The following is a 23324-nucleotide window of genomic DNA, read 5'->3' as shown; positions in this document are numbered from 1 at the left end:
CTGAGGTATGCAGAAGAGCGTATCTGGATGCACATGGCGAACCTTGAAGCAGATGGGCTACAGCAGCAGAAGACCACACCTAAATCTCTGAGGGATGTTTCCGGCACCTTGTTGAATCTAAGCCACGAAGAATTAAGGCAGTTCTGAAGGCAAAAGGGGGTCCTACCCGGTACTAGCAAGGTGTACCTAATAGACTAGCTGTTGATTGTACATTTTAAAATATTTTTCCACTTTGATTTGGGGTATTTTATATAGACTATTAGAAAAAATAAGTACATTTAGAAGGTTTATCTCTTCCCCTTAGACGACCACTTGTTATCACATGACCGAAGTTCCACACTTAGATCACGTGATGACACCTGTTCTAATACGTTGAAGACTGTGTGATATGGTGAAAATTTGGGTAAACGCTATTAAGTGGACCTTGGTGTTAAGATTAAGCCTTTTAACACAATTAAATAGCAAAAGGGCCTGAATACTTCATAAACATACTGTATAAGTGATATGAAAGAGTACAAAAGGTGTCAAAAGACATGTTCAAAATTTAAAACTTTTATTTGTGAACCAATGAAATGGACTGCAATCCATCCGTGCCTTCTATCTTAAAGAATACTAACATGAACATTAGGAAAAAACAACAACAACAAAAAAACAAAAAAAAAACAAAAACGGCAAAACGTGACAGCTGGTGCCAGAGCAGGCATCATCACAGAAGCTGGCTTCATTGGAGGGGACAGGCAGGCCAACAACATTCTGCTGTGAAGAAAAACCGAGTCTAACTGAAGCCTTGCAGCTTGAACGTGGGGATGTTTGGGGGTGTGGACATGTCAAGAAGAGTTTTCCCCTCCAATGAAGCGGTCCAGTAAAGCAATGCGTGCTGCTGGTTTAGGGTCTTTGAACACAATACAAAAATATGAGCTGGAAGCACAGGATCTTTTTTTTTTTTTTTTTCACCTGCTATGGCAAACACAACACTAGCAATGGACACTGAAGTTAAACACAAAAGGCAGGCTTTCAGTGTCTTATTTCAAACAAGTGCTTTGACTTTAAAATTCTGACTATTAAAAAAAATAACCTATACCAGCTGTCAAGTAAAGCATAACAAATAATACAATAAACATTTTTCATCATATTGTTAATAAAAAAAAAAAAAAAAAAGGAAAACATCATGTTCACTCATTTCAAAAATGCACCCTAGAACACGTTTTCCACCCCACAAAAGGTGGAGTTGATTTGTTGTCTGAACATAAAGTATGTTAAATGAGATTTTTTTTTAAAGATTTTAGGGGAAGAAATTGGCCTATTCTCCATTTGATTGTGGAGAGATTTGCACAAATCACTGTAGCAGGGTCCCTTCACATTACAAATAACTCATTTCTTTACCAATTCACAAGTTTCTCAGTCCCAAGAACCGATTGCAGGTCTGCAAACTGTCTCCTTAAAGTGAAATTGTAACAGGAGACAAGTTCTAAGCAGACTTTGAAGGCTTTTGTAATTTATTTTACAGGAAAGCCCTCTTTTAAAAGAGGTCTGTCACCACCAACAACTCATGGCTCCTAGGAACCCAAACGTTTCACAGGACCCCGTCCGAGAACCAGGGTGACCCAGCTTCTTCTGAAAATGGTCTGTATACATCTCCATTCTCATGTTTGCAGCATAGTTTAAATTCATCTTCCTCATTGTTTGGGATTTTTGTTGAATGATTCTAAATATCTGAGCAAGGCCAGGAGCAGGGAAAACCACTAGCTTCAAATGGAAGAATTTAACACCTTTCGACCTAGATCTCACTTCGGAGGTACGTTTTCTCTTGCAATCCTTCCCAACATACAGCTACAAAGCAACTGAGCTCTGACAAAACATAGCCTGCGCAGGAGCACCGCCCAAGGATGTAACAGCAACCCAGTAAAAGCATGACCTTATTATTATTATTTATTTTTTTTGTAAGGGAGGGAGGAGGGGGAGCACCCTGAGTGTTTGACTGTCAGTCACCACTTCTAACATTACTGAGGTAGAGATTTGTCCCGGGTTGGGACTGATGTTTTCATAAGCTCCCCAGCCAGAGAGGTGCCAGACATCAGCTTCCACATCCACATCTGTACACATCACACTCTCTCTCTCACACTCACACACACACATACACAGTTTGACAGACAGACAGAGAAACAGCTTTGACACATTACTGTTCCTCTGTCTGTCTATTTAATACCCTGGATTCCTCTGTGAGCTGGTAGGCAGAGAAAACCATCTATAGTGACTGGGTGTGAAACACGGATGCAACTGGAATACAAGACACACAGCTACACAACTACCAATTAGCTTATCTTCATAACACTTTCAAGCTTGAGGGCGATAGCTCAGTGGCAAAAGCTCATTACATGCTATTCTATTACCTCTGCATGTAAAATACACTTTCCCTTTGTTACCTTTGCTACATTCGATCATCAAAACCTGCCGTGTGACAAGTTGGGTGGCTCTTTTCCCTAGAGGGGTCAATTCACTTTCTTCAAAATCTGAAAATATAGCTATTCTTGATATTCAGCCTGAAATATAACTATTAAAATACTGTGGTGTAATTTTTTTTTTATATAAACCTATTGATTGAATTGATTAAATGGAGTGAAATGACATCAGGTCATCTCTCTAATGACTCACAGATGCTAAGAGTATTAGCATATCTAGTGTATGATATGTTTTGACATGATGTAACGTAGCGGCGCTTGGACGTTGGAGGAAAATAGCGACCTAATTTATCCCCAAACTACAGTCCTTATTCATAGCCTGGGACTAGACCCAGCCTCAATGTGTATAACAGACAACTAAAAAGAAGGGCGTTATCAATAAAACGAGTCAAACAAAAGCAGAGGAGAAGAACTTAAAAACAAGGAGAGAACAGGTAATCTTAAACTGAAGACGTGGAATCATACTGAAGCTTTGCATACAAGTGGTCAAGCACAAACAAACAAAAAGAAAAAAAAAAAAGACAACAACAAAAGTAGCTTTCTATGGCCATGTTTGCTCAAAATAAAACAATCCAATTGCTTCCATTTTGGTTTTACAGTTTTTCTTTCCCCCTGCATTTACAGATTACAAATGATCTCTGCAGTACAATGATAACTTGCTTGGTGAGAGTGGCGTGTAGGCAGCTCCATATCAGGGAAATATCCGAAAGTTTCCGAGTGGAGATGTGAGACTGGACTTTGGCAAAGTTTGACAAGATGATTTCTCAAGATTGCCTGGGTTGGGACTTGCGGGGGTGTTGAGGAGGACTCGATGGGATTACGAGGACGGCAGCATCTGTTGTCCATGAAAAGCGAGCAGCCGCTGAGGGGAAAGTTCGGGAACAAGACCTCGACGAAGGACCTGTTCTCACATGGACTCAAACTCGTCGATGCGCTGCTTTGTGTTGCCCTGTCGGATCTGACGCAGCGTTTTGTATTTGTCTCGGCCTGCTTTCACGTTCTCGGCGTGTAGGACATCGTTCTGTGTCTTCTTGGTTTCGTCTCTGGCCTGGGCCAACTCTGAACTTAATGTCTGGGAGACCAAAGAGAAGGAAGGATGAGAGTTTGATGAGGAAGAGGACAAGAAAAAGGGGACGGAGAAAAGGAGCAAAGAGAAGAATAGAAAAAGAAAGGGGAAAAAAGCAGGGTGATCACGGGTCATGGAGGTTGCGGATGAGAAGAGTGAAAAAAAGAAACAGGACACAGGTGCGGAGGAGAAAAGAGGGGAAAATATGCCTCAATCATTTTAAAAGTAAACATCTGATTGACACGAAAGCTTGCAAGTACAACAAAGCCACTTATCCGCAGCCTCAGGCTATCTGTGTGTCAAAACGTGTTTAGTGTTCGCCGAGCAAACAAATCCTTGATGAAGTGAAAAGGTTTAACTTATTTTGAACCCTGAAGCAGGGGTCCGCTGTTACATAGATTTGGCCGAGGGCCATTTTTTAAGCAGTCCACTGGCCAACGCAAGCTTACAAGCGCAGTAGAGACACAGGCTTGTATGTGAATTCTTTTCGTTTTAATATATTTTTATAAATTCAAGATTTGGTTTGGTTGATGTTTAATTTCTTCTTGCCATAGCTTCAGTATAAGTCCTGGCATATGCAGCAGCCCAGCTTAGACCTACAGCCCCTTTAATGTATTTAAAGTTATGTTATATATGAGGGGATTGGATATTTTTCAGTTTGATCAATTAATTACCAGTAGTGCTGCTTTGAAGCTAGGCTACAGTCTAAGCCAGCACGTCTACTCCTGTTAAAAGTAGGAGTATAAAGAAGAATGGACAGAGACGTATTCCTTATCTTACCCTTATATGCCACCGCCTGACCGGTGTTTCTTCCTTGCAACAAAACTGCTGTTAGAAGATAATATCATCTAGTTGTTATTTGTGTTTGTGAGACGAAAATCTCTTCCGGTTAAGTAAAACTAACAAAATAAAACTTTTAGACGTCATTTCAGCGCCAGGTCGCTCTCCACATGTGGGTATCATTTATTTGATGGTGAATTCATTTTATGTTTATTAGACTTTAAATGAACTTTAAGTTGAGAGTGAAAGTTCTTGATCATGTAGTTATCATTTTGTCAAAGAACTTTATATTGTTATGCGTCAAAACTTTTGTTAAAGCCCTTAAACGTAAAACTTTGGCTGGCAGGCTAAATTTGGGCCTCACGCCGGCGTTTTCCCACCCCGCTCTCACCTGCAGTTGTTTCTTGACCCGCTCATTCTTCTGGGCTTCGGTGACGCGTTCCTCCTCGCTGCGGAGGTCTAGCTGGCTGACTCCCTCGTTGGAGAGCTCGGCACTGGCCTCCGCGTGGTTCTCATCCTGCTCGTCGTGCTCGGCGTTGCCGCCCGGAGGAGCTGGCACCACTGTCATTGCAGTCTTCAGCTCCTCCTTGGTCTTCTCCAGGTCCTCCTGGGCTGACAGAGCCTGCAGGTGGAGGTGGGGAGAGGGAGAGAATAAGACAAGAGGTGCAGGATATTCCACGCTACAAGGTAGAATCATAATATGGGGTGAAGGCTTGGACTGGGCAATGAAATGAAATGAAAGACACCTTTTCTGTATCTATTAAAAATGCAAAATTACACATTGAAATATAAAAAGATTTACATAAGACGGAGAGAGTTAATTTTTAGATTACAAATATGTCAGCCATTTTGTACCACAATGTTTCTAATTTAAACAATTTCAACATAAATTCTGTTATAGTTTGATTCAGCCCACATAGTGTAGTGAAGTATTGTTTTAAGTCCCTATCACGGTAGGTGAAGGCACTCAGAGTTTATGTTATAAACACTTAAAGATGTGAAATAATTAATAATTTCCTATTAAAGTAATTCCTGGGGCGCCACTGAAGCTCAGAGGTTAAGATGACAACCACAACTACCCTGGTTTGAGTCTCTCCCATCTACAATAAAGGCTTAAAATACCTCCAAAAATACTTAAAAATCATTCATAAAAAAAGTGACTCCATTTGTTTTGAACCAACTAGTTGTGTTTTAAAAAAGGAATAACACACAGATGACAAATATCTGTACTATTTAAGCTTTAAAGAAGACTCAGCCATAGCATGCAGTGGTTGTGTTTTTATGTTAATCTCATTTTTGATCAAAGATCACACAATAAAGCCAGTGTATCTAAGTATAGACTGGGGGAGAGGGGTGTTGTACCTTCTGCTGCCATTCTATGGCTTCATCATCTTTCTTCTTCTTGGCGTCTTCCAGGAGAACGATCTTTGCTGTGAATTCAGCCAGTTCAGAAGCCTGAAATAAAATAGAAATCCTGCTGTCACATGTGCATTACAACAAAATACACTAATATACACATTATGCTGGCCTGGAATTGCTCAAACCACCAGACGAACAAAGACACACACCAGCTGTTCCTGGTTCTTCTGTTGGTCTTCAGCCTGTTTTGCCAGCTCAGCCTTGGCCTCCTCAGCTGCTTTCCTTTCTCTCTCCAGCCTATCAGCCTCCTCCTTCGCTCTCAGTCTCTCCTGCTCCAGTTCCATGGCCCGACGAGTCTGTTCCTCAAGCTCTGTGAGTAGGCAGACACACATGCACGTTACACATGGTTTCTACTTTCATCTTTATACTGGCATTTCATGTACATTCAAATTCAAAACAGAATGATTCACACTGGCACTAAAGTCAGACACTGTTCACCAAGACACATAAAATCAGTCACAAATACATAAAGTATGATTTGTTTATTATGGCTCAACAACAACACCACACTGCCAAATGCCATGTGACATGGTAATAGGAAAAACCGTTATTTAATAGATAAAAACAAACGGAGGAAGGTAAGCGTGGTGGCTTCAGTCTTTCTAGTTATACAAGTGTGATAAATATGACTAGCCTTGACTCACAGTGCTAGAGGGATTCTCTAATTTGACAGACAGAAGGAGGAAAGAGGGAGGCAGCAGCAGAGATAAATGAACAGATGGATGGATAAAAAGAAAAATGGGCACCTTTCTGGGCTTTCATCGTCTGTTCTTCAATCTGTTTCAGCCGCTCCATGAGCTCTTCTTTCTCACGCTCTATCCTCTCCTTCTCTTTCTCCGCATGCTCTCGCTTCTTCTTCTCATTCTCCAGCTGGGCCCTGAGAAATTTTGTGATAACATATTTCATATTACATGAGTGTTACAAAAAACAAATCATGTGTCCTTATCCTGACCTGAACAAAGCTTAACTGAAGCATCTTTAACTGAATAAAATACTCAGACACTCCTTCTGCCTCCTTGTGTGTGAAGAGGAAAGTCTGCCCTCCAGTGGAAAAGCTCTAGAAGTTACTTTTATTTACCAGCACTTACTTTGTGACAACAATTTCACTTCAATACTCAAGTGGAAGTGTTTGTACATATATTTATGTATTCTCAAAAGCCAGTGAAGTGGGGGGGGGATTGCCTTAACACCATTTGCCAGTGGTGAGCATTGATTATCTTTTGATGTTTGAAATTATTGTCAGATTTTAAATTTGATAAATTGGAATTGACAGGCCTCATTTTAGCCTTGTGCACTTGTAAAAAATTATATTTTGAACAGAAATAAACATTGCTTAAAAACAATTAAGTCCTATACATAAAATCTATACATTTTATATGACATTCCATTTTATATTCCCAAAACATCTCAGATCTACAATCTATAAATTATTTAAATTTCAGAAGACTTTTCCATCACTTTAGGTTCAAAATGTATACGTGAAGTGTGAGTGTTCTTCTGTGGTACCTTTCCATCTGTTTGTGGTGCTTCTCCTCCCGGGCCTGAGCCTTCATCTGCTGCACCTCAATGGTATCGGGCTTTCTCCTCCTCATGTACAACTCATGGTTACCCATACACAATGCCAAGATTCGCTTGTTGATGCGCAGTCGCGGGGCATAAAACACAAAGTCCTGTATGTGTTAAAAAAAAGAGAGGAAGAGAAAAATGTTGAAACAGGGCACGTTCACTGTCTGCATGAACGCTGACGGTAAAATATATGTTGACTTTTCTATATTTTTGTTGAAATTGACACTCACGGGTGCTTTCTTGTCAATAGGTTTGATGACAAACTTCTTGTCATTGAAAGAGATGTTTCGAATCTCACTCCAGGGGAAGCCAATCTTTGGTGTCAACCTGAAAAAAAGGAAAATCAAATTGTGGTTAAGGTTGTACATTTCTAACTCTCGAATTTGCATCCACCTCATGTGAGTACACATAGTATAGGATGCCAGACAGCTGGTGGCAGAATGCTGCATAAAATTCAGCCAGCAGATGGTGCCTGGTATAGACACAGACCACTTTACAGGAAATGATGAGATTGAATAGTCTTTTTCAATTTCCTGTTGTAGATTTTCAGTAAAGCCTGTAAGAGTAGCTAGGTGCAGTAAAGAGAAGGAGCTGGATGAAACTCAATATCCAAGCCAAGAATTAAAAGGATGGTGGATATTCTCTGATCAAAGAGGAACAAGGAAAGAAAGGAAAAGGGATTAAGTGATAACGAGGGGGTTGCTGGCTAGGGGGAGAGAGAAAGAAACTATCCCTTGCTTCATTCCCTTGTCACCTGGACAAGAGAGGAAGGATAGCAGCTGTGATGACCTAAGATAACAGACAGGAAGGACAAAGCTGAGAGAACAGAGGAAATGCTACAGGAGTTGTGATTACATCTATCCTTCCGTCCAAAAGAGGAAAATCTCTGACCAGGGAGGACAGGAAAGACTCTCCTACAATGGAAAGATACAGTCTTCCTTTCCCACCCCCTCATCTCCCCTTTTCTCCAGTTTTCACTTCTAAAAATATCTTTGCTTCGTCTAAACATATAGCATCTCATCTTGGCTTCGAGTTTCTCACAAAGTGACAGAATAGTAACATTATGATATTCTTATGACAGCAATAATATCGTAGGATTATGATTTAAAAATACATTTCAAATCTTTACCAAATTGTCATGTTTTTCATTTTCTATGCAGATTAATAAGAAAGCTTTGGCTCTGATCTTGTGGTGAAGTGTAAGGTATAACAGACACTGTTGTGATGACATGCGTTGACAAACATCTACCAGCCCTTCTGGTTGTGACACGCTGTGTCCTAAGCCTCCACTTCTCCTCAGGTATGCCCCTGTTAGGTAATCAACTGTAAAACACAGCTCTGAGCCCCTTGCAAGCAAGTGTCTTAAGATATGTTTGTCCTAAAAACAAAATATTTTAAAAGCTGAAATGGGAACACTTCTCAGCCTTAACAGCATCTCCCAACATTCTTCACTGTCAGGCTAAGAAATGCAATGTTGTATTAGATTAGGTGAATTTTCACTTGTGTATGAATGTGTGTGGGTGTATGCCTTACTTGTCTTCATGTTCGTAGATGTTGAGGCCAAGGGCATCCACGCCCAGCCACAGCTGTGTTCCCTTCTTGTTCTTGATCTCAAAGTAGTTGACTCCGTACATCTCCAAGTCCTGGGCGATTTTAAGATACTCCATCATAGAATCCTCTCTAGGGAGGAGGAAAGATTTTTATCAAAAAGTGTTATATAATATCCACCATTATATAAATAAGACAGAGGATCCAATCTGTGTAAATGTTTGTGTATGTGAAGTGTTTTTATTTTATAAAATAAATGGCCACTGTATCATACAATCAAATCACATATTCCAATAAAGGTATGTCAACACTCTCCTTCCAACTATGGAAATGTTTGGTATTGTTCAGCCCTCTACAATAAAAAACTGCACAGACAAAGGCATACTTCTATGTCCCAATGACAAGTCCAAACACGTACACTTACACATTCAAATCTTGTTTGTCTCACTCAAAAGGAGTTTCAGGTAGATAATGTAATGAGAAAGGTTTGACACATACCTGAGCATTCCTCTGTGTTCTTCATGCCAAGTTTGTATCCTGTCCTCCCACTGCTCCTTGGTCAGCTTGTGCTGCTCCAGGACTCTGTGCACACAAACACAAACACAATGACTTCACTTGAAGGAATGTCAAACGGCACAGAATTGTTTCCTCTGAAGGAAATCATAGAAAATTCCAACAGGGAATGAGACACATTCTAGTTTTCGTCAGACCTTGAGTGCGTGTGAAAACTAAGGGGACACCTCCCACAGTAGGTAGCACATGTTCTTCACTGCCAGAGCCATACAGCTTGTGACATGTTTTGTGTGTGTGCGTACCTCTGAGGCAGCAGTCTGTCATGGGTAAGGTACCCAGGCTTGTGGACATCTTTGCTGTAGTCTCCATACTTGGCCTGGACAGCATATGATGCCAGTAACACAGCTGTCTCTGGGGGACAGTAGTTCTCATCGTTTAGGATGGCCTCCTTCACCTGGCAGAACAAGGAGAGAAGGAGGCAACAAATGCAACTTATTTCATTTATTCAACACTTTTTTTTTCAAATACTTAATGATTCAGTCAAATATTTTGAGGTGTGGCCTAATCATGCCAAGTGAGAGCTGAATGATGGTATTGATATAGGCATGCTTACTTTGGTTCTTCAGAAAAATATTGACTTAACAAGGACAGTTTCAGCTAACAAGCGATAAAAATGTCATCCTGACAACATTTATCTTGCCAGAAGTGAGATGTTGTCAGTGTGTGCCAGTGCAGTGAGCGGCTAGTTACCTGCAGGAAGAAGAGTCTCTGGGTGATCTCTTGGATTAGCTCCTCTGAGACATCCTCTGGGAAGAACTTGGCTCTGAACTTGAACTGCAGAGGGTTTTCTTTCTTCACATCCTGCTGGGTCACCTGGAGAATAAAAAACATCATCATCAGCCATCTTTCCATCTATGAATCAGCAAATTAAAACATAGTGTCACAGCTACAGCTCAGTGAATTGCCCGGAAGGAAAGAAGGGTCACAACAAAGCTTGTGTTTTGCACCGTTTCTGAATCATCCTTTTCATTAATTCCTTTTTATCCATATCAAAGCATATTAAGAGACTGGAACAAACAAGCATATTCATCACATAACACTGGACACACTGTAATCTGGTAATTGTCAGTCAGAGCAGACGCTTTGATATCTGGGAATATATGCTCGTGAGCCGGGATGTACATTTGTGCAGAGTCAACGCTCACACACATACAAAATAGTTTCCATTGGAGCCTCACTACTTAGAAAAAACCCTGTCACAGAGGACGCAGACAGTGCTGCACTAGTCCAAAGTGGCTGGAGGGCCTCAACACTGACACATCTGTGTCTGGGTTTCACTGCACTCCAATGCTGGGGGAATTTTCTGTTACATTTTTGCTCTAGCCCCTGCCTCTCTCACCATCTCCCTTTCTCTCACTCTCCATACACACACACACACACTGAGCATGAGGGGAATTTTCTGTCACGCATATATACACACACACACAGTAATAGCGGGGGTGTTAAGGCTGGAGGGTGTGTTGGCCTCAGTGAGAGAGGAAGCCTGTTAAAAGAACACATCTGAGGCTCGAGACCACAGCGGAGCTTCTAGGCAAATCACTGACATTGGGTGAAAAACCAACAGATAAAGTGTGAATGGAAGCTAAAGAGGAACACTGACAAAGCATTAAAAAGAGAGGGAGACAGAGAGATGGAAAAAGCAAGAAGACAGTAAAAGAGTGAGCATTTAAGCAGAGGGAGACTGACCTTCTTATTGAGTTTGAGCCAGGTGCTGTAGCCCTTACTGTCCACATACTGTAGGCCGAAGAACCAAACCTCCCGCAGTCCCACTGTCTTCACCACCTGAGAACAAAACAAAATGAATCCTCAGACCTTAGAGGTGATGCAAGCATAATTTAATGTCATTTTATGGCATTTTGCCTTTATTTGACTGCTGACAGTATAGACAGGAAGAAAACAGGTGGCAGGATATAGTGTGATGACATGTGAGGAAGGTTTCTGGCCTGAATTACAGAGGAAACATCGTAAACCATTCAACCACCAAGACGCCTACATACATAACTTTAACAGACCATAATCACAATAAATGAGATGATCACCAAAACTACTGGCAGCTTCTACCAATTACTGCATAACAATGTAAAATGTGTTCCTCAAGTTGGGATACACAGCTGATTACTTTAAAAACTAACAGTTCAGTGCTTCAAATCATTACTGATCTATAGTATGAAAAACCTAAAATGGTTTGCCATGTATACATTATTTGTAAAGATAGTAAACCTGTGATGCACAACCAAAAATGAGGATGAGGAAGCTTTAGCTGTTCTTGAGCCCAAATTATCTGATACTATGAGAGGATAAGATGGAGCTCTGACTGATAAAAGTTTTCATCTTCCTCCTCTTTGGTCAGCAAAAAACAAAGATGAAACCCAAGTCAGCGCACTGAAAATGTCAGTTTCTTTTAAAATGAATAGAAAAACTGTGTGCAAACAACAGTGGTAATACAGTAGTTATCTAAAGCAAACTTGTAATATCAAAATGCCAATTAAAGAGAAATAGCTTGTTAAGCAAAAAACAATCACATTTGTAGTTACTTTATACTGACCTGATCAAAGAGCTGTTTTCCTGTGGTGTTTGGCTGGATGGCAAACTCCAACTCTGCATCCATGGTCGTCACACGGACGTTGATCTAAAAAACAAAAACAACAAGAAATTTACAATCAGACAAACAGATATTTTTCATTGAAACATGAAATACAACTTAACCCGTCCCTTCTGATTACAAAACTCTTTTTCTATTATGGAAAAAACAAGCTTTCTTGAATTTCTAAGTAATTGTTATTGTTGTATTATAAGTAACTGTGAACAAAGTTTTAACTTCTTAATAAGCTTTACAACAGCTTGTTAAACCCAGTGAGTGAAATGGCCAAGTATGCCAGAGAATTACAGCCATGATATGATAATATAACAACGGCATTGAGCTCATTATTATTATCACCACTTTTTGTCTAATCTTGACCAAACATCCACTTATCTTCATCAACAAAACTTACACAACACACTGGTAGCCAACTCCCTTCACTCTGCAGTTTTTTTTTTTACTGTGAATAAGCTACAACTTCCTGTATAAATTCGGTCAAAAATGTTAGTAATTGCTAAGTTTTCAGTATGTAAAGTTGCATGAATAAATGTACATAGTCTACAAAAATATCTGGAAGTTGAAGTATTTTAGACAGCTGACAGACAGATGACATGAGATGAGGGAGATGAAGAATGATATGCATCAATGGTATTCGACCAGATGCAAACCGGGGACGCTGCGGTTTACAGTCAGTGCTTCAACCCTTAGGCTTAGGACTTGCAACACATGACAAGCATAGACACAAACCGTTGGCAAAGTCAGAGAGAGAAAGTTACACTTGTAAAACCTAAACCGTACCCAAGCCTGGGGCTAAAATTTAGTTTGAACCCCAGGCTCTATTTCTATCTCTGACCACATGACAGGTTGGTTTGGAGCTATATGGTGAATATTACACATCTCTCATATAAAGTGAGAACAGTGAGTGCTTAATACTGAGGTTATTCACCTTGTTATCGGTCAAGGAACTATAATCTACATTGCAGGATGTGGCATGCATGTACCAACACAAAATAGTTCAACAGTTTTGATCTATAGACATTTTCTAAGTGCTGCTGTCTAACTCTTCCTCAGTCAATCTTTCAGGAAATTACAGAATTCCTACAGAGGAGAGTGGAAGAATGTCTGCTCAGTATGCGAGGAATGTGTCTACGTCCCTCAATCCTAACCCAACTTTAGTGAAGGAACTGTGCAGACTGCTCTCTCTCTTTCCATCCTACTCTCTCAGCACTCTGCCAGGACGAGTAAGCCCCACTTTTCGTGGTGGTCTACTACTCAAAGTCCCCTGGTGGGATGGAGGAGAGGATAAAACTAAAGTCATTGGCTGTGCCCTGTTAAGCAGCACTGACTGTAGAAACTAGCAGCAGCTGATGGCACAGAAGAGAGCAGGGCTGACCTCTGAGGCATCCCACATCCTCCCACCCACAATGAGTTTGTGTGCTGCCTCAGAGGTGGTTAAACAGCACAAGAAAAGAGACGGCGGGAGATGCATAATACAGAGGAAAGCGAGAAGCGAGAGAGGCAGAGTGCAAAAGCAAAAAGTTTAGCAAGAGTGCATGAGAGAGAGAGAGAGAGAGAGAGAAAAAAAGAGCGGGGGAGATAGAGCGCAACAGGAAGCAAGAGAGATGATCTGGGCTGTACTACTTTTGAGATTAAGTTACAGCGAGGTTACGAATCAACCATACAAAAAAAAAAAAAAGGGAAAAGACAGAAGAAACTGAGGCGATGAACCATCCTTTTCCTTTCAGCAATTATACCCTCAAGAGTGCTTACTTTGCATTTATTTCCCACCCTTCCCAATATTTCTTCACCGTCTCTCCTGAATTCATCCATCTCTGTTTCTCTCAATATCCCTGCAATGAATAATCCATGAAACTTGTGTCTATACAGCACATAACTGGACTCCCTGCACTACATGGAGCACAGACCACAATGTATCTACCTCTGTCTCCCTCTCATTAATTACCCATGAAAAGCTGAAGCACTTTCTCCACACTATAGACATCTCACATGAACACTCCTGTACGGCCATACCATCACTGTAACTGTAATGTGCGACCGTCCATTTATATAACATTATTATTCAATTTATTATATCCAAAAGGGACTAAACTGTATCCCACATGTTCCCAATTTAACCTGCTTAAGTGACTAAATGACTATGATTGTCAGTTGCTGCATTGAAATAGATATTTTAGGCTCACTGAGACCAAATCTCTCTGGCCATCCATGTCAAAATCAAGAATTAGGAGGAAGGAGGTAGGAATTCTGTCATAAAAAATTCCAGCATATGAAAGCAAAGTTAAAATATCAGCAAAGTTTTTTAAAAACAGGTAAAAAAAAGATGTTACAATTGAAGCTTGTCTGAAACATAACCAGGATTTCAAAAATGCAATACATAGTTGCATGAATATAGGCCATTTCTATATTATGCACATGTTTGTCCCTACCTGTAGATAACAATTTTTTCCATTAACATGACATTATTTTCTGTGCAAAGAGGGTTGAATCGAGGGCAACTGGACTTGGTTGTAGATATTTGAAGACATTAGCTGACTGGTGGGGAGTCCCAGGTATGTGGGGTCGTTAACATGAATTGATACCACCTGGTTCGTTAGTGCTCCTGGCTGGTGTAACGACAGTCGTTAAGAGTCATTGGAGTCACCTGATGTGAGGCGAAACATCTTCAAGTGTCTACAGTCAAGTCCAGTTTGCCTTGATTCAATCCTCCTTGGATAACCGAGAATCATCACAGACATTGTTTTCTGAGTTTCATTATGTTTTCTCCTCCTAACACTGTATTGTTGACTGCACACTGTAACACCACAGAAAATACATTATTTAATCCTTCTTAGTGATCACTCAGATCTAAACTTACTGCTGAGAGTGTGTGTATGAAGCTTCATTAATAACTCAAGTCCCACTCAGTGGTTATAGGATTTTTAGTGTGATTTCTAGGAGTGGTTCTGATGTGCTTTGATGGAGTGAGTATATTGTTCTAGGCACTCTACACTGATGACACCGGCATCCAATAACATTATCTGCTTATTGCAACACACCCCTGTCTACATCGTTTCAATGAGGATGACAAGGATATGGTTACATGGCAGAACATGAGCTAATGCTAACTATGAAAACCACCTCTTTACTCTGGTTAGTTTTGATTTAAATGATATTTAAAAATACACAAAAACAACAGGTTATGGATTAATATTAATCCAATTATAATCCGTTGACAAAAATAAACAAATGTGAACAAGTAATGAACAAAAATACCCAGAAAATTGGGTTAACAGAGGTGTTAAGCGTTGACACCTTCGCCCTTCTCTTTTGCACTATGTACTTATAGCCTGCACACACAAAATGACATGACTAACTTTATCAATGAAAAAAAAAACATGGCAGGGAGTAGACCGAGACTGTGGTCTTGTGCTCCTCTGTAAAATAAACCTCTAATGAGAGTCACAGCTGCTAAGGGGCAAGCAAAGGCTTTGTGTATTGTAGTGTTATGTACAAGATGGAGATCTGCTACACTTCTTGCAAATATAAGTGTCTGGGATACAGTTGTCTCATGCAACATGTGTTGCATCTCATGTAACATTGTGATTACAGCAATAAACTTGTGCTCTTCTCAGATTTGGAATAGAAGATGGCATCATAAGTAATCCACAAATCTTTGTCCTCAGTGACCCATAGCTTTAGCAGACAGACCTCCACCTTAATCTTGGTGCTTTTTGTGAAAACCAACAAATTCCATTACACAAACACCAGCTACAACAAAACTTAACTACTCAGACAACATCTCAATCTACTCTTGCAAGTGCACAAAAGTAGCCAGACAAAAGCCACATCAGCAAAATAACCTGTTCATGGTTCACTAACGGATGAATTAAGACTTTGTGTTAGTTTTAAGAGCAGCTGCCTCATTGACTTTTGGAGATGGGAGTAGTTATGGAGAATGCTGAGCTGAGGTTTCCAAGTGACCGGCCTTGAATGTCCCTTCGCCTGTGTTTGTGTGGGGCCCGTCTGCCATCAGCAATCAGCTGTGAAGAGCCAACCTTTGTGTTGTGTGTGTGTGTGTGTGTGTGTGTGTGTGTGTGTGTCTCTGCCAAAACATAGCCAACCCAGAGTGTAGAGAGGTGGAATCCTGTGTGGAGCAGACGGTCAGATAATCCTCTCTCCCCTGCAGAGAGGGAGGGGGAGGAGAAGAGGGACAACAACATGCCGAGCCACTGACACAGCTAATCACACACTCCGACAACTGAGAAATCTCAAAGGAGAGACTTTTGCGAGGCTGTCCTTATACGACACTGTCTGTCTGATGACACTAGACACTCTGACTGGGCAACATGACAGTTTTTAAAAAGGACCAGTTTACTCTATTTCAAAACTAACAAGTTAGGGTGAAGCCAGTAGTATAGTCCACACAAAAACTCATTTGGCGCCAGACTTTAACAAGCAAAAACCTGCCACTCATTGCAACTTCAATGGCCTTTTTCTGTCGGCACTTCTGGCTGCACCGAGTCATACTGTGCTGCATTGATTTGCATTTCCATTACCAGTTTAAACATGCCAAGTCACGCCCAAGATGAGCCATCTCCGACGTCCGGTCAAACCACGCCCGACCTGCCTCCAAGCAGGTTGCGGTAACCTCTAATGGGCTTCATCATCTTACAGGGATGAGCCAGCTAACTTCTGGTTTAGCCCTCCACTAAATTGAATGGGGATAAAATTGTTCAATCCTGCAGCTCTTCTAGACTTTCCAAATGTTATCGGACCAAATGGACCAAATTCTGATAGTCAGACGAGTCATTTCACGGGGGTTGTGACGCTCACTTCCTGGGGGCTTGAGTAAACAGCGCTACAACTCAAGACAAGCACGTCATTAGTCGACACACCTTCAAGTAGATAGCACTGTTGTAATGGAGATGCAAATCCCTGCTGCTGAGTCAAGCCAAGCCAAGCCAAGCCAGCACATGTGTATGGAAAAGACAAGTCACAGCCAACAGTGAAATGAGGATAGTGAACGATGCTGTGCTCAAGTTAGTTTAATTGCACTCTGAGTTTATTTCTTTTATTTTGTTCATTGTATTCCACCTTCCTTTCCTCATTTCCTAGATGAATGAGACTTAGAAAGCGATGATGGTTCCAATCTTATAGATAACCAAACAATTTTCAGGCTTCCCCTCATTCATGTACAGTATCACTAAACAGACCTCAAGATGAACTACAGCACTGACGTGACAAGCAAGTGAAGAAGAGCGGCCTACAAAGATGGCAGGCTAACAAGTATTTCAATAAGTGTCCAAGTTGTGTCAAATCCAGTAGCTGTATCATTTACATTTCCTGTTTTTTTCTTTTCATGTGCCCTTTTGGGATGTTTCTAAATCCTCCTCTCCATTTCAATTGCAAAGACGAGTTCTCACTCAGACAGGCCCCTTGTTAAATGTGCAGCTGTTTAGTTACAGTAAGCTGTTTAGAAGAGCTTTGCTGAGGGAGGCCTTAAGAGACACACACACACACACACACACACACACACACTTCAATCAGTAGAGCTGCTAATCTAGCCTGCTGGGCTCCGAGCAGCTGTCTGTCCCCCTGATTAACCCCCCCTGCAGGGTGAGGCAGGCCTCAGAGGGAAGGAGGAATGGAAGGAATAGTGAGAGCGGAGGAGGAATCACTGCTACCTACAAAACACAAACATTCATCCTTTGGGGGGAGGGAAGGTGAATGGTGCGTGAGAAGCATCCCTTTCACGAGAGGAAAACAAATCCACTAACTCAGGTCCAGTCAACAGTGGTGCAGACAGGATCTGAAAAGTTTCCAGCGATTTTACAAGATACACTGGAGGGATAATAAAGAGGGATATTTAAGAGGAAGAAGGAGGGCCTTACTCTACTTGATTACAATACTTTGTATTGTAAATGAGGTGAAGGGTCAAACAAAACTGGCAAACAGAGTTTAAATGCTGCCCAGGAATATCGCAACCCTTCCCTTTCCGTAACCTTTCAATGTTTTTTACCTCTTAAAATTCCTACTGAGCAGCATCCCCTGATCACCACAACAAATTCAGACATCAATCTATTCTCTCTCATTTTCCTATTATTTCCCAACTTCATGCTCATCTTTCCTGACAGTCCCTCTTTCGTTTGGTGATATTCCTCCACCTTCACCCTGCCTCACTACTTCCACAGAGACAGGATGTTGACATAGACTTGGCCCCCGATGTACACAGCGGGGCCCCTCTCCAGCAAACAGGAAAACAGCCGTAAGCTAGGAAGCTGGTGAGGGCCCTCTTCCTGTGGGGTGCTGTCACCTCATAATTCCCCTGCCCCTCGGCCAACAGAGTGCACCAAACAGAAGGGGTTGGGTCAAGTGGGTGTGGGATATGATGTTAAAAGACATGAGCATCAGCACATTACTCTGTATTACCAAAACTGCATGACAATGATGATGATGTCCTGAGACTAAGCATTTTATTGTTTTAGCTTTATCCACACTGATGATGTTCATGCCGTCAATTAATCACTCTCGGAAAATTCCATCGATCGAGCACATATTAACCAATTAACCACTAATAGCATCCAAAGAGCCATGCTTCTGTGAGAAAATAGAAATGTTGCAGCTATGTTGCTACTCTTCAGAGAAAAAAAAAAAACTTTTTTCCCCAGAGTAGAGGCACTATAATTTAATCTTATTACTTTATATGTACCTCAAATATAATAGTGAGTTCATTTTCAGGCACCCCAGATTATTGGCAATTATTTACATTACCGACCAATCTGCCAATTATTTTTCTCGATTAATTGTTTACTCTATGAAATGTTCAAAAAAGTGACAATTACTCAGAGGCCATCCATGGTGATGTTTCAATTTGCTTGTTTTGTCTGACTTATCAGTCTAAAATGTTAAGATATTCAATTAACTGTCACATATCATAAGGAAAAACAGCAAATCATCACATTTAAGAAGCTGGAACTATCATATGTTTAGCATTTTTGATTCATCTCAACGCAGTCAATAGGTTTTATTTTTGTTTTTTGATTATCATCATGTAACCTGACTGCAAAAGCCTTACCATGAACAAGAACCAGAACCATGTGTTTAAAAGAAATTTCGAAAACTATGAAGTTGTGATTGTTAGTGTAAAAGCGCCACCTGCACAATTCAGTACCGTCCCTGTTAGCCCCACAAAAGTTTTTGCTACTCAGCCTTGCTATTGTTTTTGTAAGATGGTTAGAGATGAGTGCTGACTGAGACATAAAAGGCCTTTCCCAAAAGTTTTGGGTTCTGGCATCACTCACAGAGAAGGTCATTTCAGATGGGCCCTGCTCTTGCTTCCTCTGTTTATTATGTCAGTGCCTCCCTGCGACAATCTGTACTTTCTCTGTCAGTTATTGTCTGTGACAGAGATGTCGCTCTCAGCAGAGCATCCAGCCCTCCACTGTCCTGTTTTTGGGATGGTGCCCTGGTGAGTCAGGGGACAAGAGGGGGAAGTGGAGGATGACATCAGTGCCTGGCTGTTCCTCTTCTGTAGCTTCCCAAACCCGCCCACCCACAGACACACACACAAACACCCCCGCATAAAGAGCCGGACAGGAGATGTGCTTCATTTATGGTGAGGCCTAAGGCTTGTTGTTAACAGTTCCTAGGAAAGTTTCTGATGTGAGCTTTAACCATTTGACCTTTAAATCTTTCCATGAGAGAAACACTAATCAAAGTGAAACCTTATTGTGCAAAATGCAATATCATCAGATTTATGCTTGACTTCTACCCAAGTTTATGAAGAAAAAGCAGCATGACAACAGTGGGAATCAGACAGCCATGAAGAGACCGCATCAAATTGGTTTTGTTTTGGCGTTGTTCACATCCCAGGACTCTGGCATTCTCTCTCCACCCTTTAAGCAACAATGGCAGCAGTGTTGCAGTTGCAAGGCCTGTGGGCCAGGCAGTTCACTTCACACTCTGGCTGTTGTTTACTTGGAAGAGGCCTATGAGGAGTGGGAGCAGCCATGGGGATGAATCTGCCACTTCTCCGAATACTCAAACGTAGCTTTCGGCAGCAGTGTATGCTAACTATTATGACAACTAGCGAGCAGTACTGTAGAGTCAGCTTATACAAGCAGACTAGGCAGGAACAAACACGCAATTTTTCGTGTTTCTGATCCATATCATATATCCTGAGCAACATGGCCTACTGCTTAATACCTTGTGAAACAACAACTCCACTTTTTTTCTATCAAACACTGAATCAATTAACATGAAAAGTGCCACACTCAAGTGTTTTTTTCCTGACTTTTTCCCTCTTAGCACTGCATCTCTGGACAACTCAGTATGATGAGTGCAGTAGACGTTTGTATGCCGACTCTCATCGAGCTTCTTTCAGCCTCTTACCGGTTTCGGCATCTTTGCTTCCTCTCCTCCTCACACCCGTCAGCTGAGAGGAAAAATCCGTCACAGGACGGCAACAACACCTGTATCACAGGACCTGAAAGACAAAGAGACAAGTAAAGTTAAAACAGAGTACTCCAAAACCTGAAAGGATGTTTACCAAAAAAGAAAAGAAAAAAAAAAAAGCCTCATTCCTGATTCTGTTAATGACTATGAGGCACAAAAAAACCACAGGCACAGAGAAGTGGTTCTGCATTCAATCCCAACATGCACTATCCCTTTGCTCAAGTGGACATAAGGCAACTATTGCAGGGGTATATTGGGGAAACTACTTTAAAAACATAATTATTGTGGGCAAAAAACTGCAAGACATTCAAGGTACTGTGTGATTTAGAGCTGCAATGATTAGTCGATAAATCGATTAGTTGTCAACTATTAAATTAGTTGCACTTTTTATGAAAAGATTCCAGCTCAAATGTAAACATTTCCTAGTTTCTTTAGTCCTCTATGACAGAAACTGAGTATCTTTGGGTTGTGGGCTGTTGGTTGAAACAAGACAAGACATTTGAGGATGTCACCTTGGGGTTTGGGAAACGGCAATTGACATTTTTCATCATTTTATCGATCAAACAACTAATTGATTAATTAAGAAAATAATCGACAGCCCTAGTGTGGCAGTAATTTGTAAAATTACCATCAGTTATACTAACAAAATGATATTAACTTTTTTCTACCTTGGAGTGCTTTTATTGGTGAAGCCCCCGCTCTGTTGTCTGCTAAATACATGTCACACAGTACTATGTACAGTCTAGTTGAAATACAAGCCTGACAGTTTGGTAATGATGACCTGTGTTGGACTGAAATATGATACTGAAATGAACAAGGGAAACCAAGAGTTTTTGTTATGTGAACTTGTCACATCAATCAGATGTGGGCTCTATTGAATATATACTGAGTGTATTGTGCTCTGCTATGGATGATACATATTTTAAATAAAGCTTTAAATGCAATAGATAAAAATGTATTTCATTGTATTTAAGCACTAACAGATAACAAATGCAATAACAAACCAAAACCTGCTTGAACTGAGAGGTTGCTAGTACTGTCTTTGTACCTTGTTTGAGGACAGTTTTGCAGAGGGGATGCTTGCTGTCACAAGGTTTAGTAGTAACCAGTATTAATCCTGTATGTGTCGGTACCATTACCAGACATTCTCAAAGCATTTTTGATAGGATATATAGCATTTCTGAATTCATGTTATTGCTGGGATATTGACGTGGCATCCAGAGCTTGTTTTATTCAATCCTAAAGTTGGCAACTACACTAATTTCATTTTGCCAAGAAGTCCCATTGAGATCAAAAATATCTTTTACAAGAGAGACCTGGCCAAGGTAGCAGCCAAACAAAATCACAACATATTATACATATTAAAATGCAACATATACCACATCATATACAAAAATTTCTAAAGAAAAACAACGACATGCCTCCATCATCACATTCTTTATGATACCCTTCAATTCATCCATGGATATGAAAAAAAAAACTAATTTTATTTAGTTTCTAATGTGCTACTGTATTTTATAATGAATGCCAAAGCAAGCCTCTGTTCTTGTTTGGTTTAACAACACTAAATATTTTTTAAGTACAGGATCCAAAACTAAACCATGAATGGGCCCTGCTCCATTTTGGAAACTGAAGAACGAACAATGATAATCATCACGCAGAGTACAAGTGAGTATTATCTCAAAAAGTCAATGATGGTGTTTTGGAAATGTTTGGTAAAGTTCAAGGAAAATGTGCAAGGAAGCCCACGGGGCATTTGAGCTCCAGATGAAGACATGCCCACTTGTAGCTTGTAAGCAATTAGCCTCTTTGCCGCCGAGAGTTGTTTTCCACTGTACTGTAATTTAACCACATTTTTTATCAAATGGCAGACAACCGCCAATCACACTTTGGTCAAGACGACCGCTACAATGGCACGACACGACGAAAATATTAAAACACAACGTTTAATATGTCAGAAAAGGGGAATTTTTCTGAGTTTCGCTCGGTAACACCGTTATGTTAGCCTGCTGTAAATAAGCTAAGTTACGATTCTTCAATCCAAGAATAACCGTTATTCTTCATGACGTCAAAAAGGTAACGTTAACGGTTATGTATGCGTGCGAAGTTTTGCAGCAGCACAAATGTTTGCCATCATAAATTCACCACGTTTGACACAAAAAAGACGAAATATCAGGAGAAATTGTGACTTAAAACCGAGCAGGGCTAATTAATGCTCATTTACAGACCATAAGTCGGCATTTCGACCGTGTTGTAAAATCTGAATTGAACACGAGGACATCCGCTATTGCATCAAACTTGAAGATCTTTTAGGGAGAGGCAACTCACCGGGGAGGGGGGACGAAGTATGTCTTTTAGGTTGATAACAAAAGCCTGGGGTCTTCAGATGTGACAAAATATCCGCGCTGAGAAATCCTCTGGTCCTTATTTCTTCGTGCCTTTTGCCCGAAACAAATTCCCACAGACATAGACAAACCCCGCTGAAGTCCAAACAACCGTAAGGCGATTTGGGGTGCAAGTGTCGAGCCAGCCGGAATAAAGCACAACAGCTTCCGGTCTCCGCTTTAAATGTAAAAGCCTGCGGGAAGCATGACGATAAATAAACACAGTCAGGCCTGGAATTCAATTATTTTAGTATCACAACCACAACAACAAACTGTAGTCCAATGATATATAAAAAAGTGCAGCTGTTGCCCTATTTTTTTAACTTTACTACATACTTTTTTGGCATCTGATTTCCTGACTCCATCTGCAAAAAGGCCAATCAGAGACTGTTTTTCTTGACAAAGTTGAGGAGTTTTAACCTTGACTCTCATTGTTGGCTCTTTAAAATGTTTTATTCATTTTTTTTATTGGATCAATTTCAACTTTTGCAATG

The 23324-nt window shown here is 40.7% G+C and overlaps 1 protein-coding gene across 2 annotated transcripts; it reads right to left on the bottom strand.

The window, feature by feature from the left end:
• Nucleotides 1–536: 536 nt before the first annotated feature.
• Nucleotides 537–22990, bottom strand: LOC121892127 (radixin-like). 2 transcript variants are annotated; one of them, XM_042404967.1, is made up of 15 exons: nucleotides 22775–22990; nucleotides 20384–20477; nucleotides 11957–12040; nucleotides 11098–11193; nucleotides 10102–10224; nucleotides 9654–9805; nucleotides 9337–9420; nucleotides 8824–8970; nucleotides 7521–7617; nucleotides 7231–7394; nucleotides 6471–6601; nucleotides 5874–6034; nucleotides 5668–5760; nucleotides 4697–4927; nucleotides 537–3531 (listed from the first exon to the last, which is right to left on the bottom strand). In XM_042404967.1, the coding sequence occupies exons 2-15, from the start codon at nucleotides 20393–20395 to the stop codon at nucleotides 3367–3369; spliced, it is 1740 nt and encodes a 579-aa protein (XP_042260901.1). In that variant the 5' UTR covers nucleotides 20396–20477; nucleotides 22775–22990; the 3' UTR covers nucleotides 537–3366. The 2 variants fall into 2 exon arrangements, with proteins under 2 accessions (XP_042260901.1, XP_042260902.1); XM_042404968.1 differs by lacking the exons at nucleotides 20384–20477; nucleotides 22775–22990 and adding an exon at nucleotides 14440–14522.
• Between the last annotated feature and the right edge of the window lie 334 nt (nucleotides 22991–23324).

This window comes from Thunnus maccoyii, chromosome 24 (assembly GCF_910596095.1).
Source record: "Thunnus maccoyii chromosome 24, fThuMac1.1, whole genome shotgun sequence".
Taxonomy (NCBI): domain Eukaryota; kingdom Metazoa; phylum Chordata; class Actinopteri; order Scombriformes; family Scombridae; genus Thunnus; species Thunnus maccoyii.
Note: the sequence above shows the minus strand (reverse complement) of the source record. Positions and strands in the feature narration are given on the sequence as shown.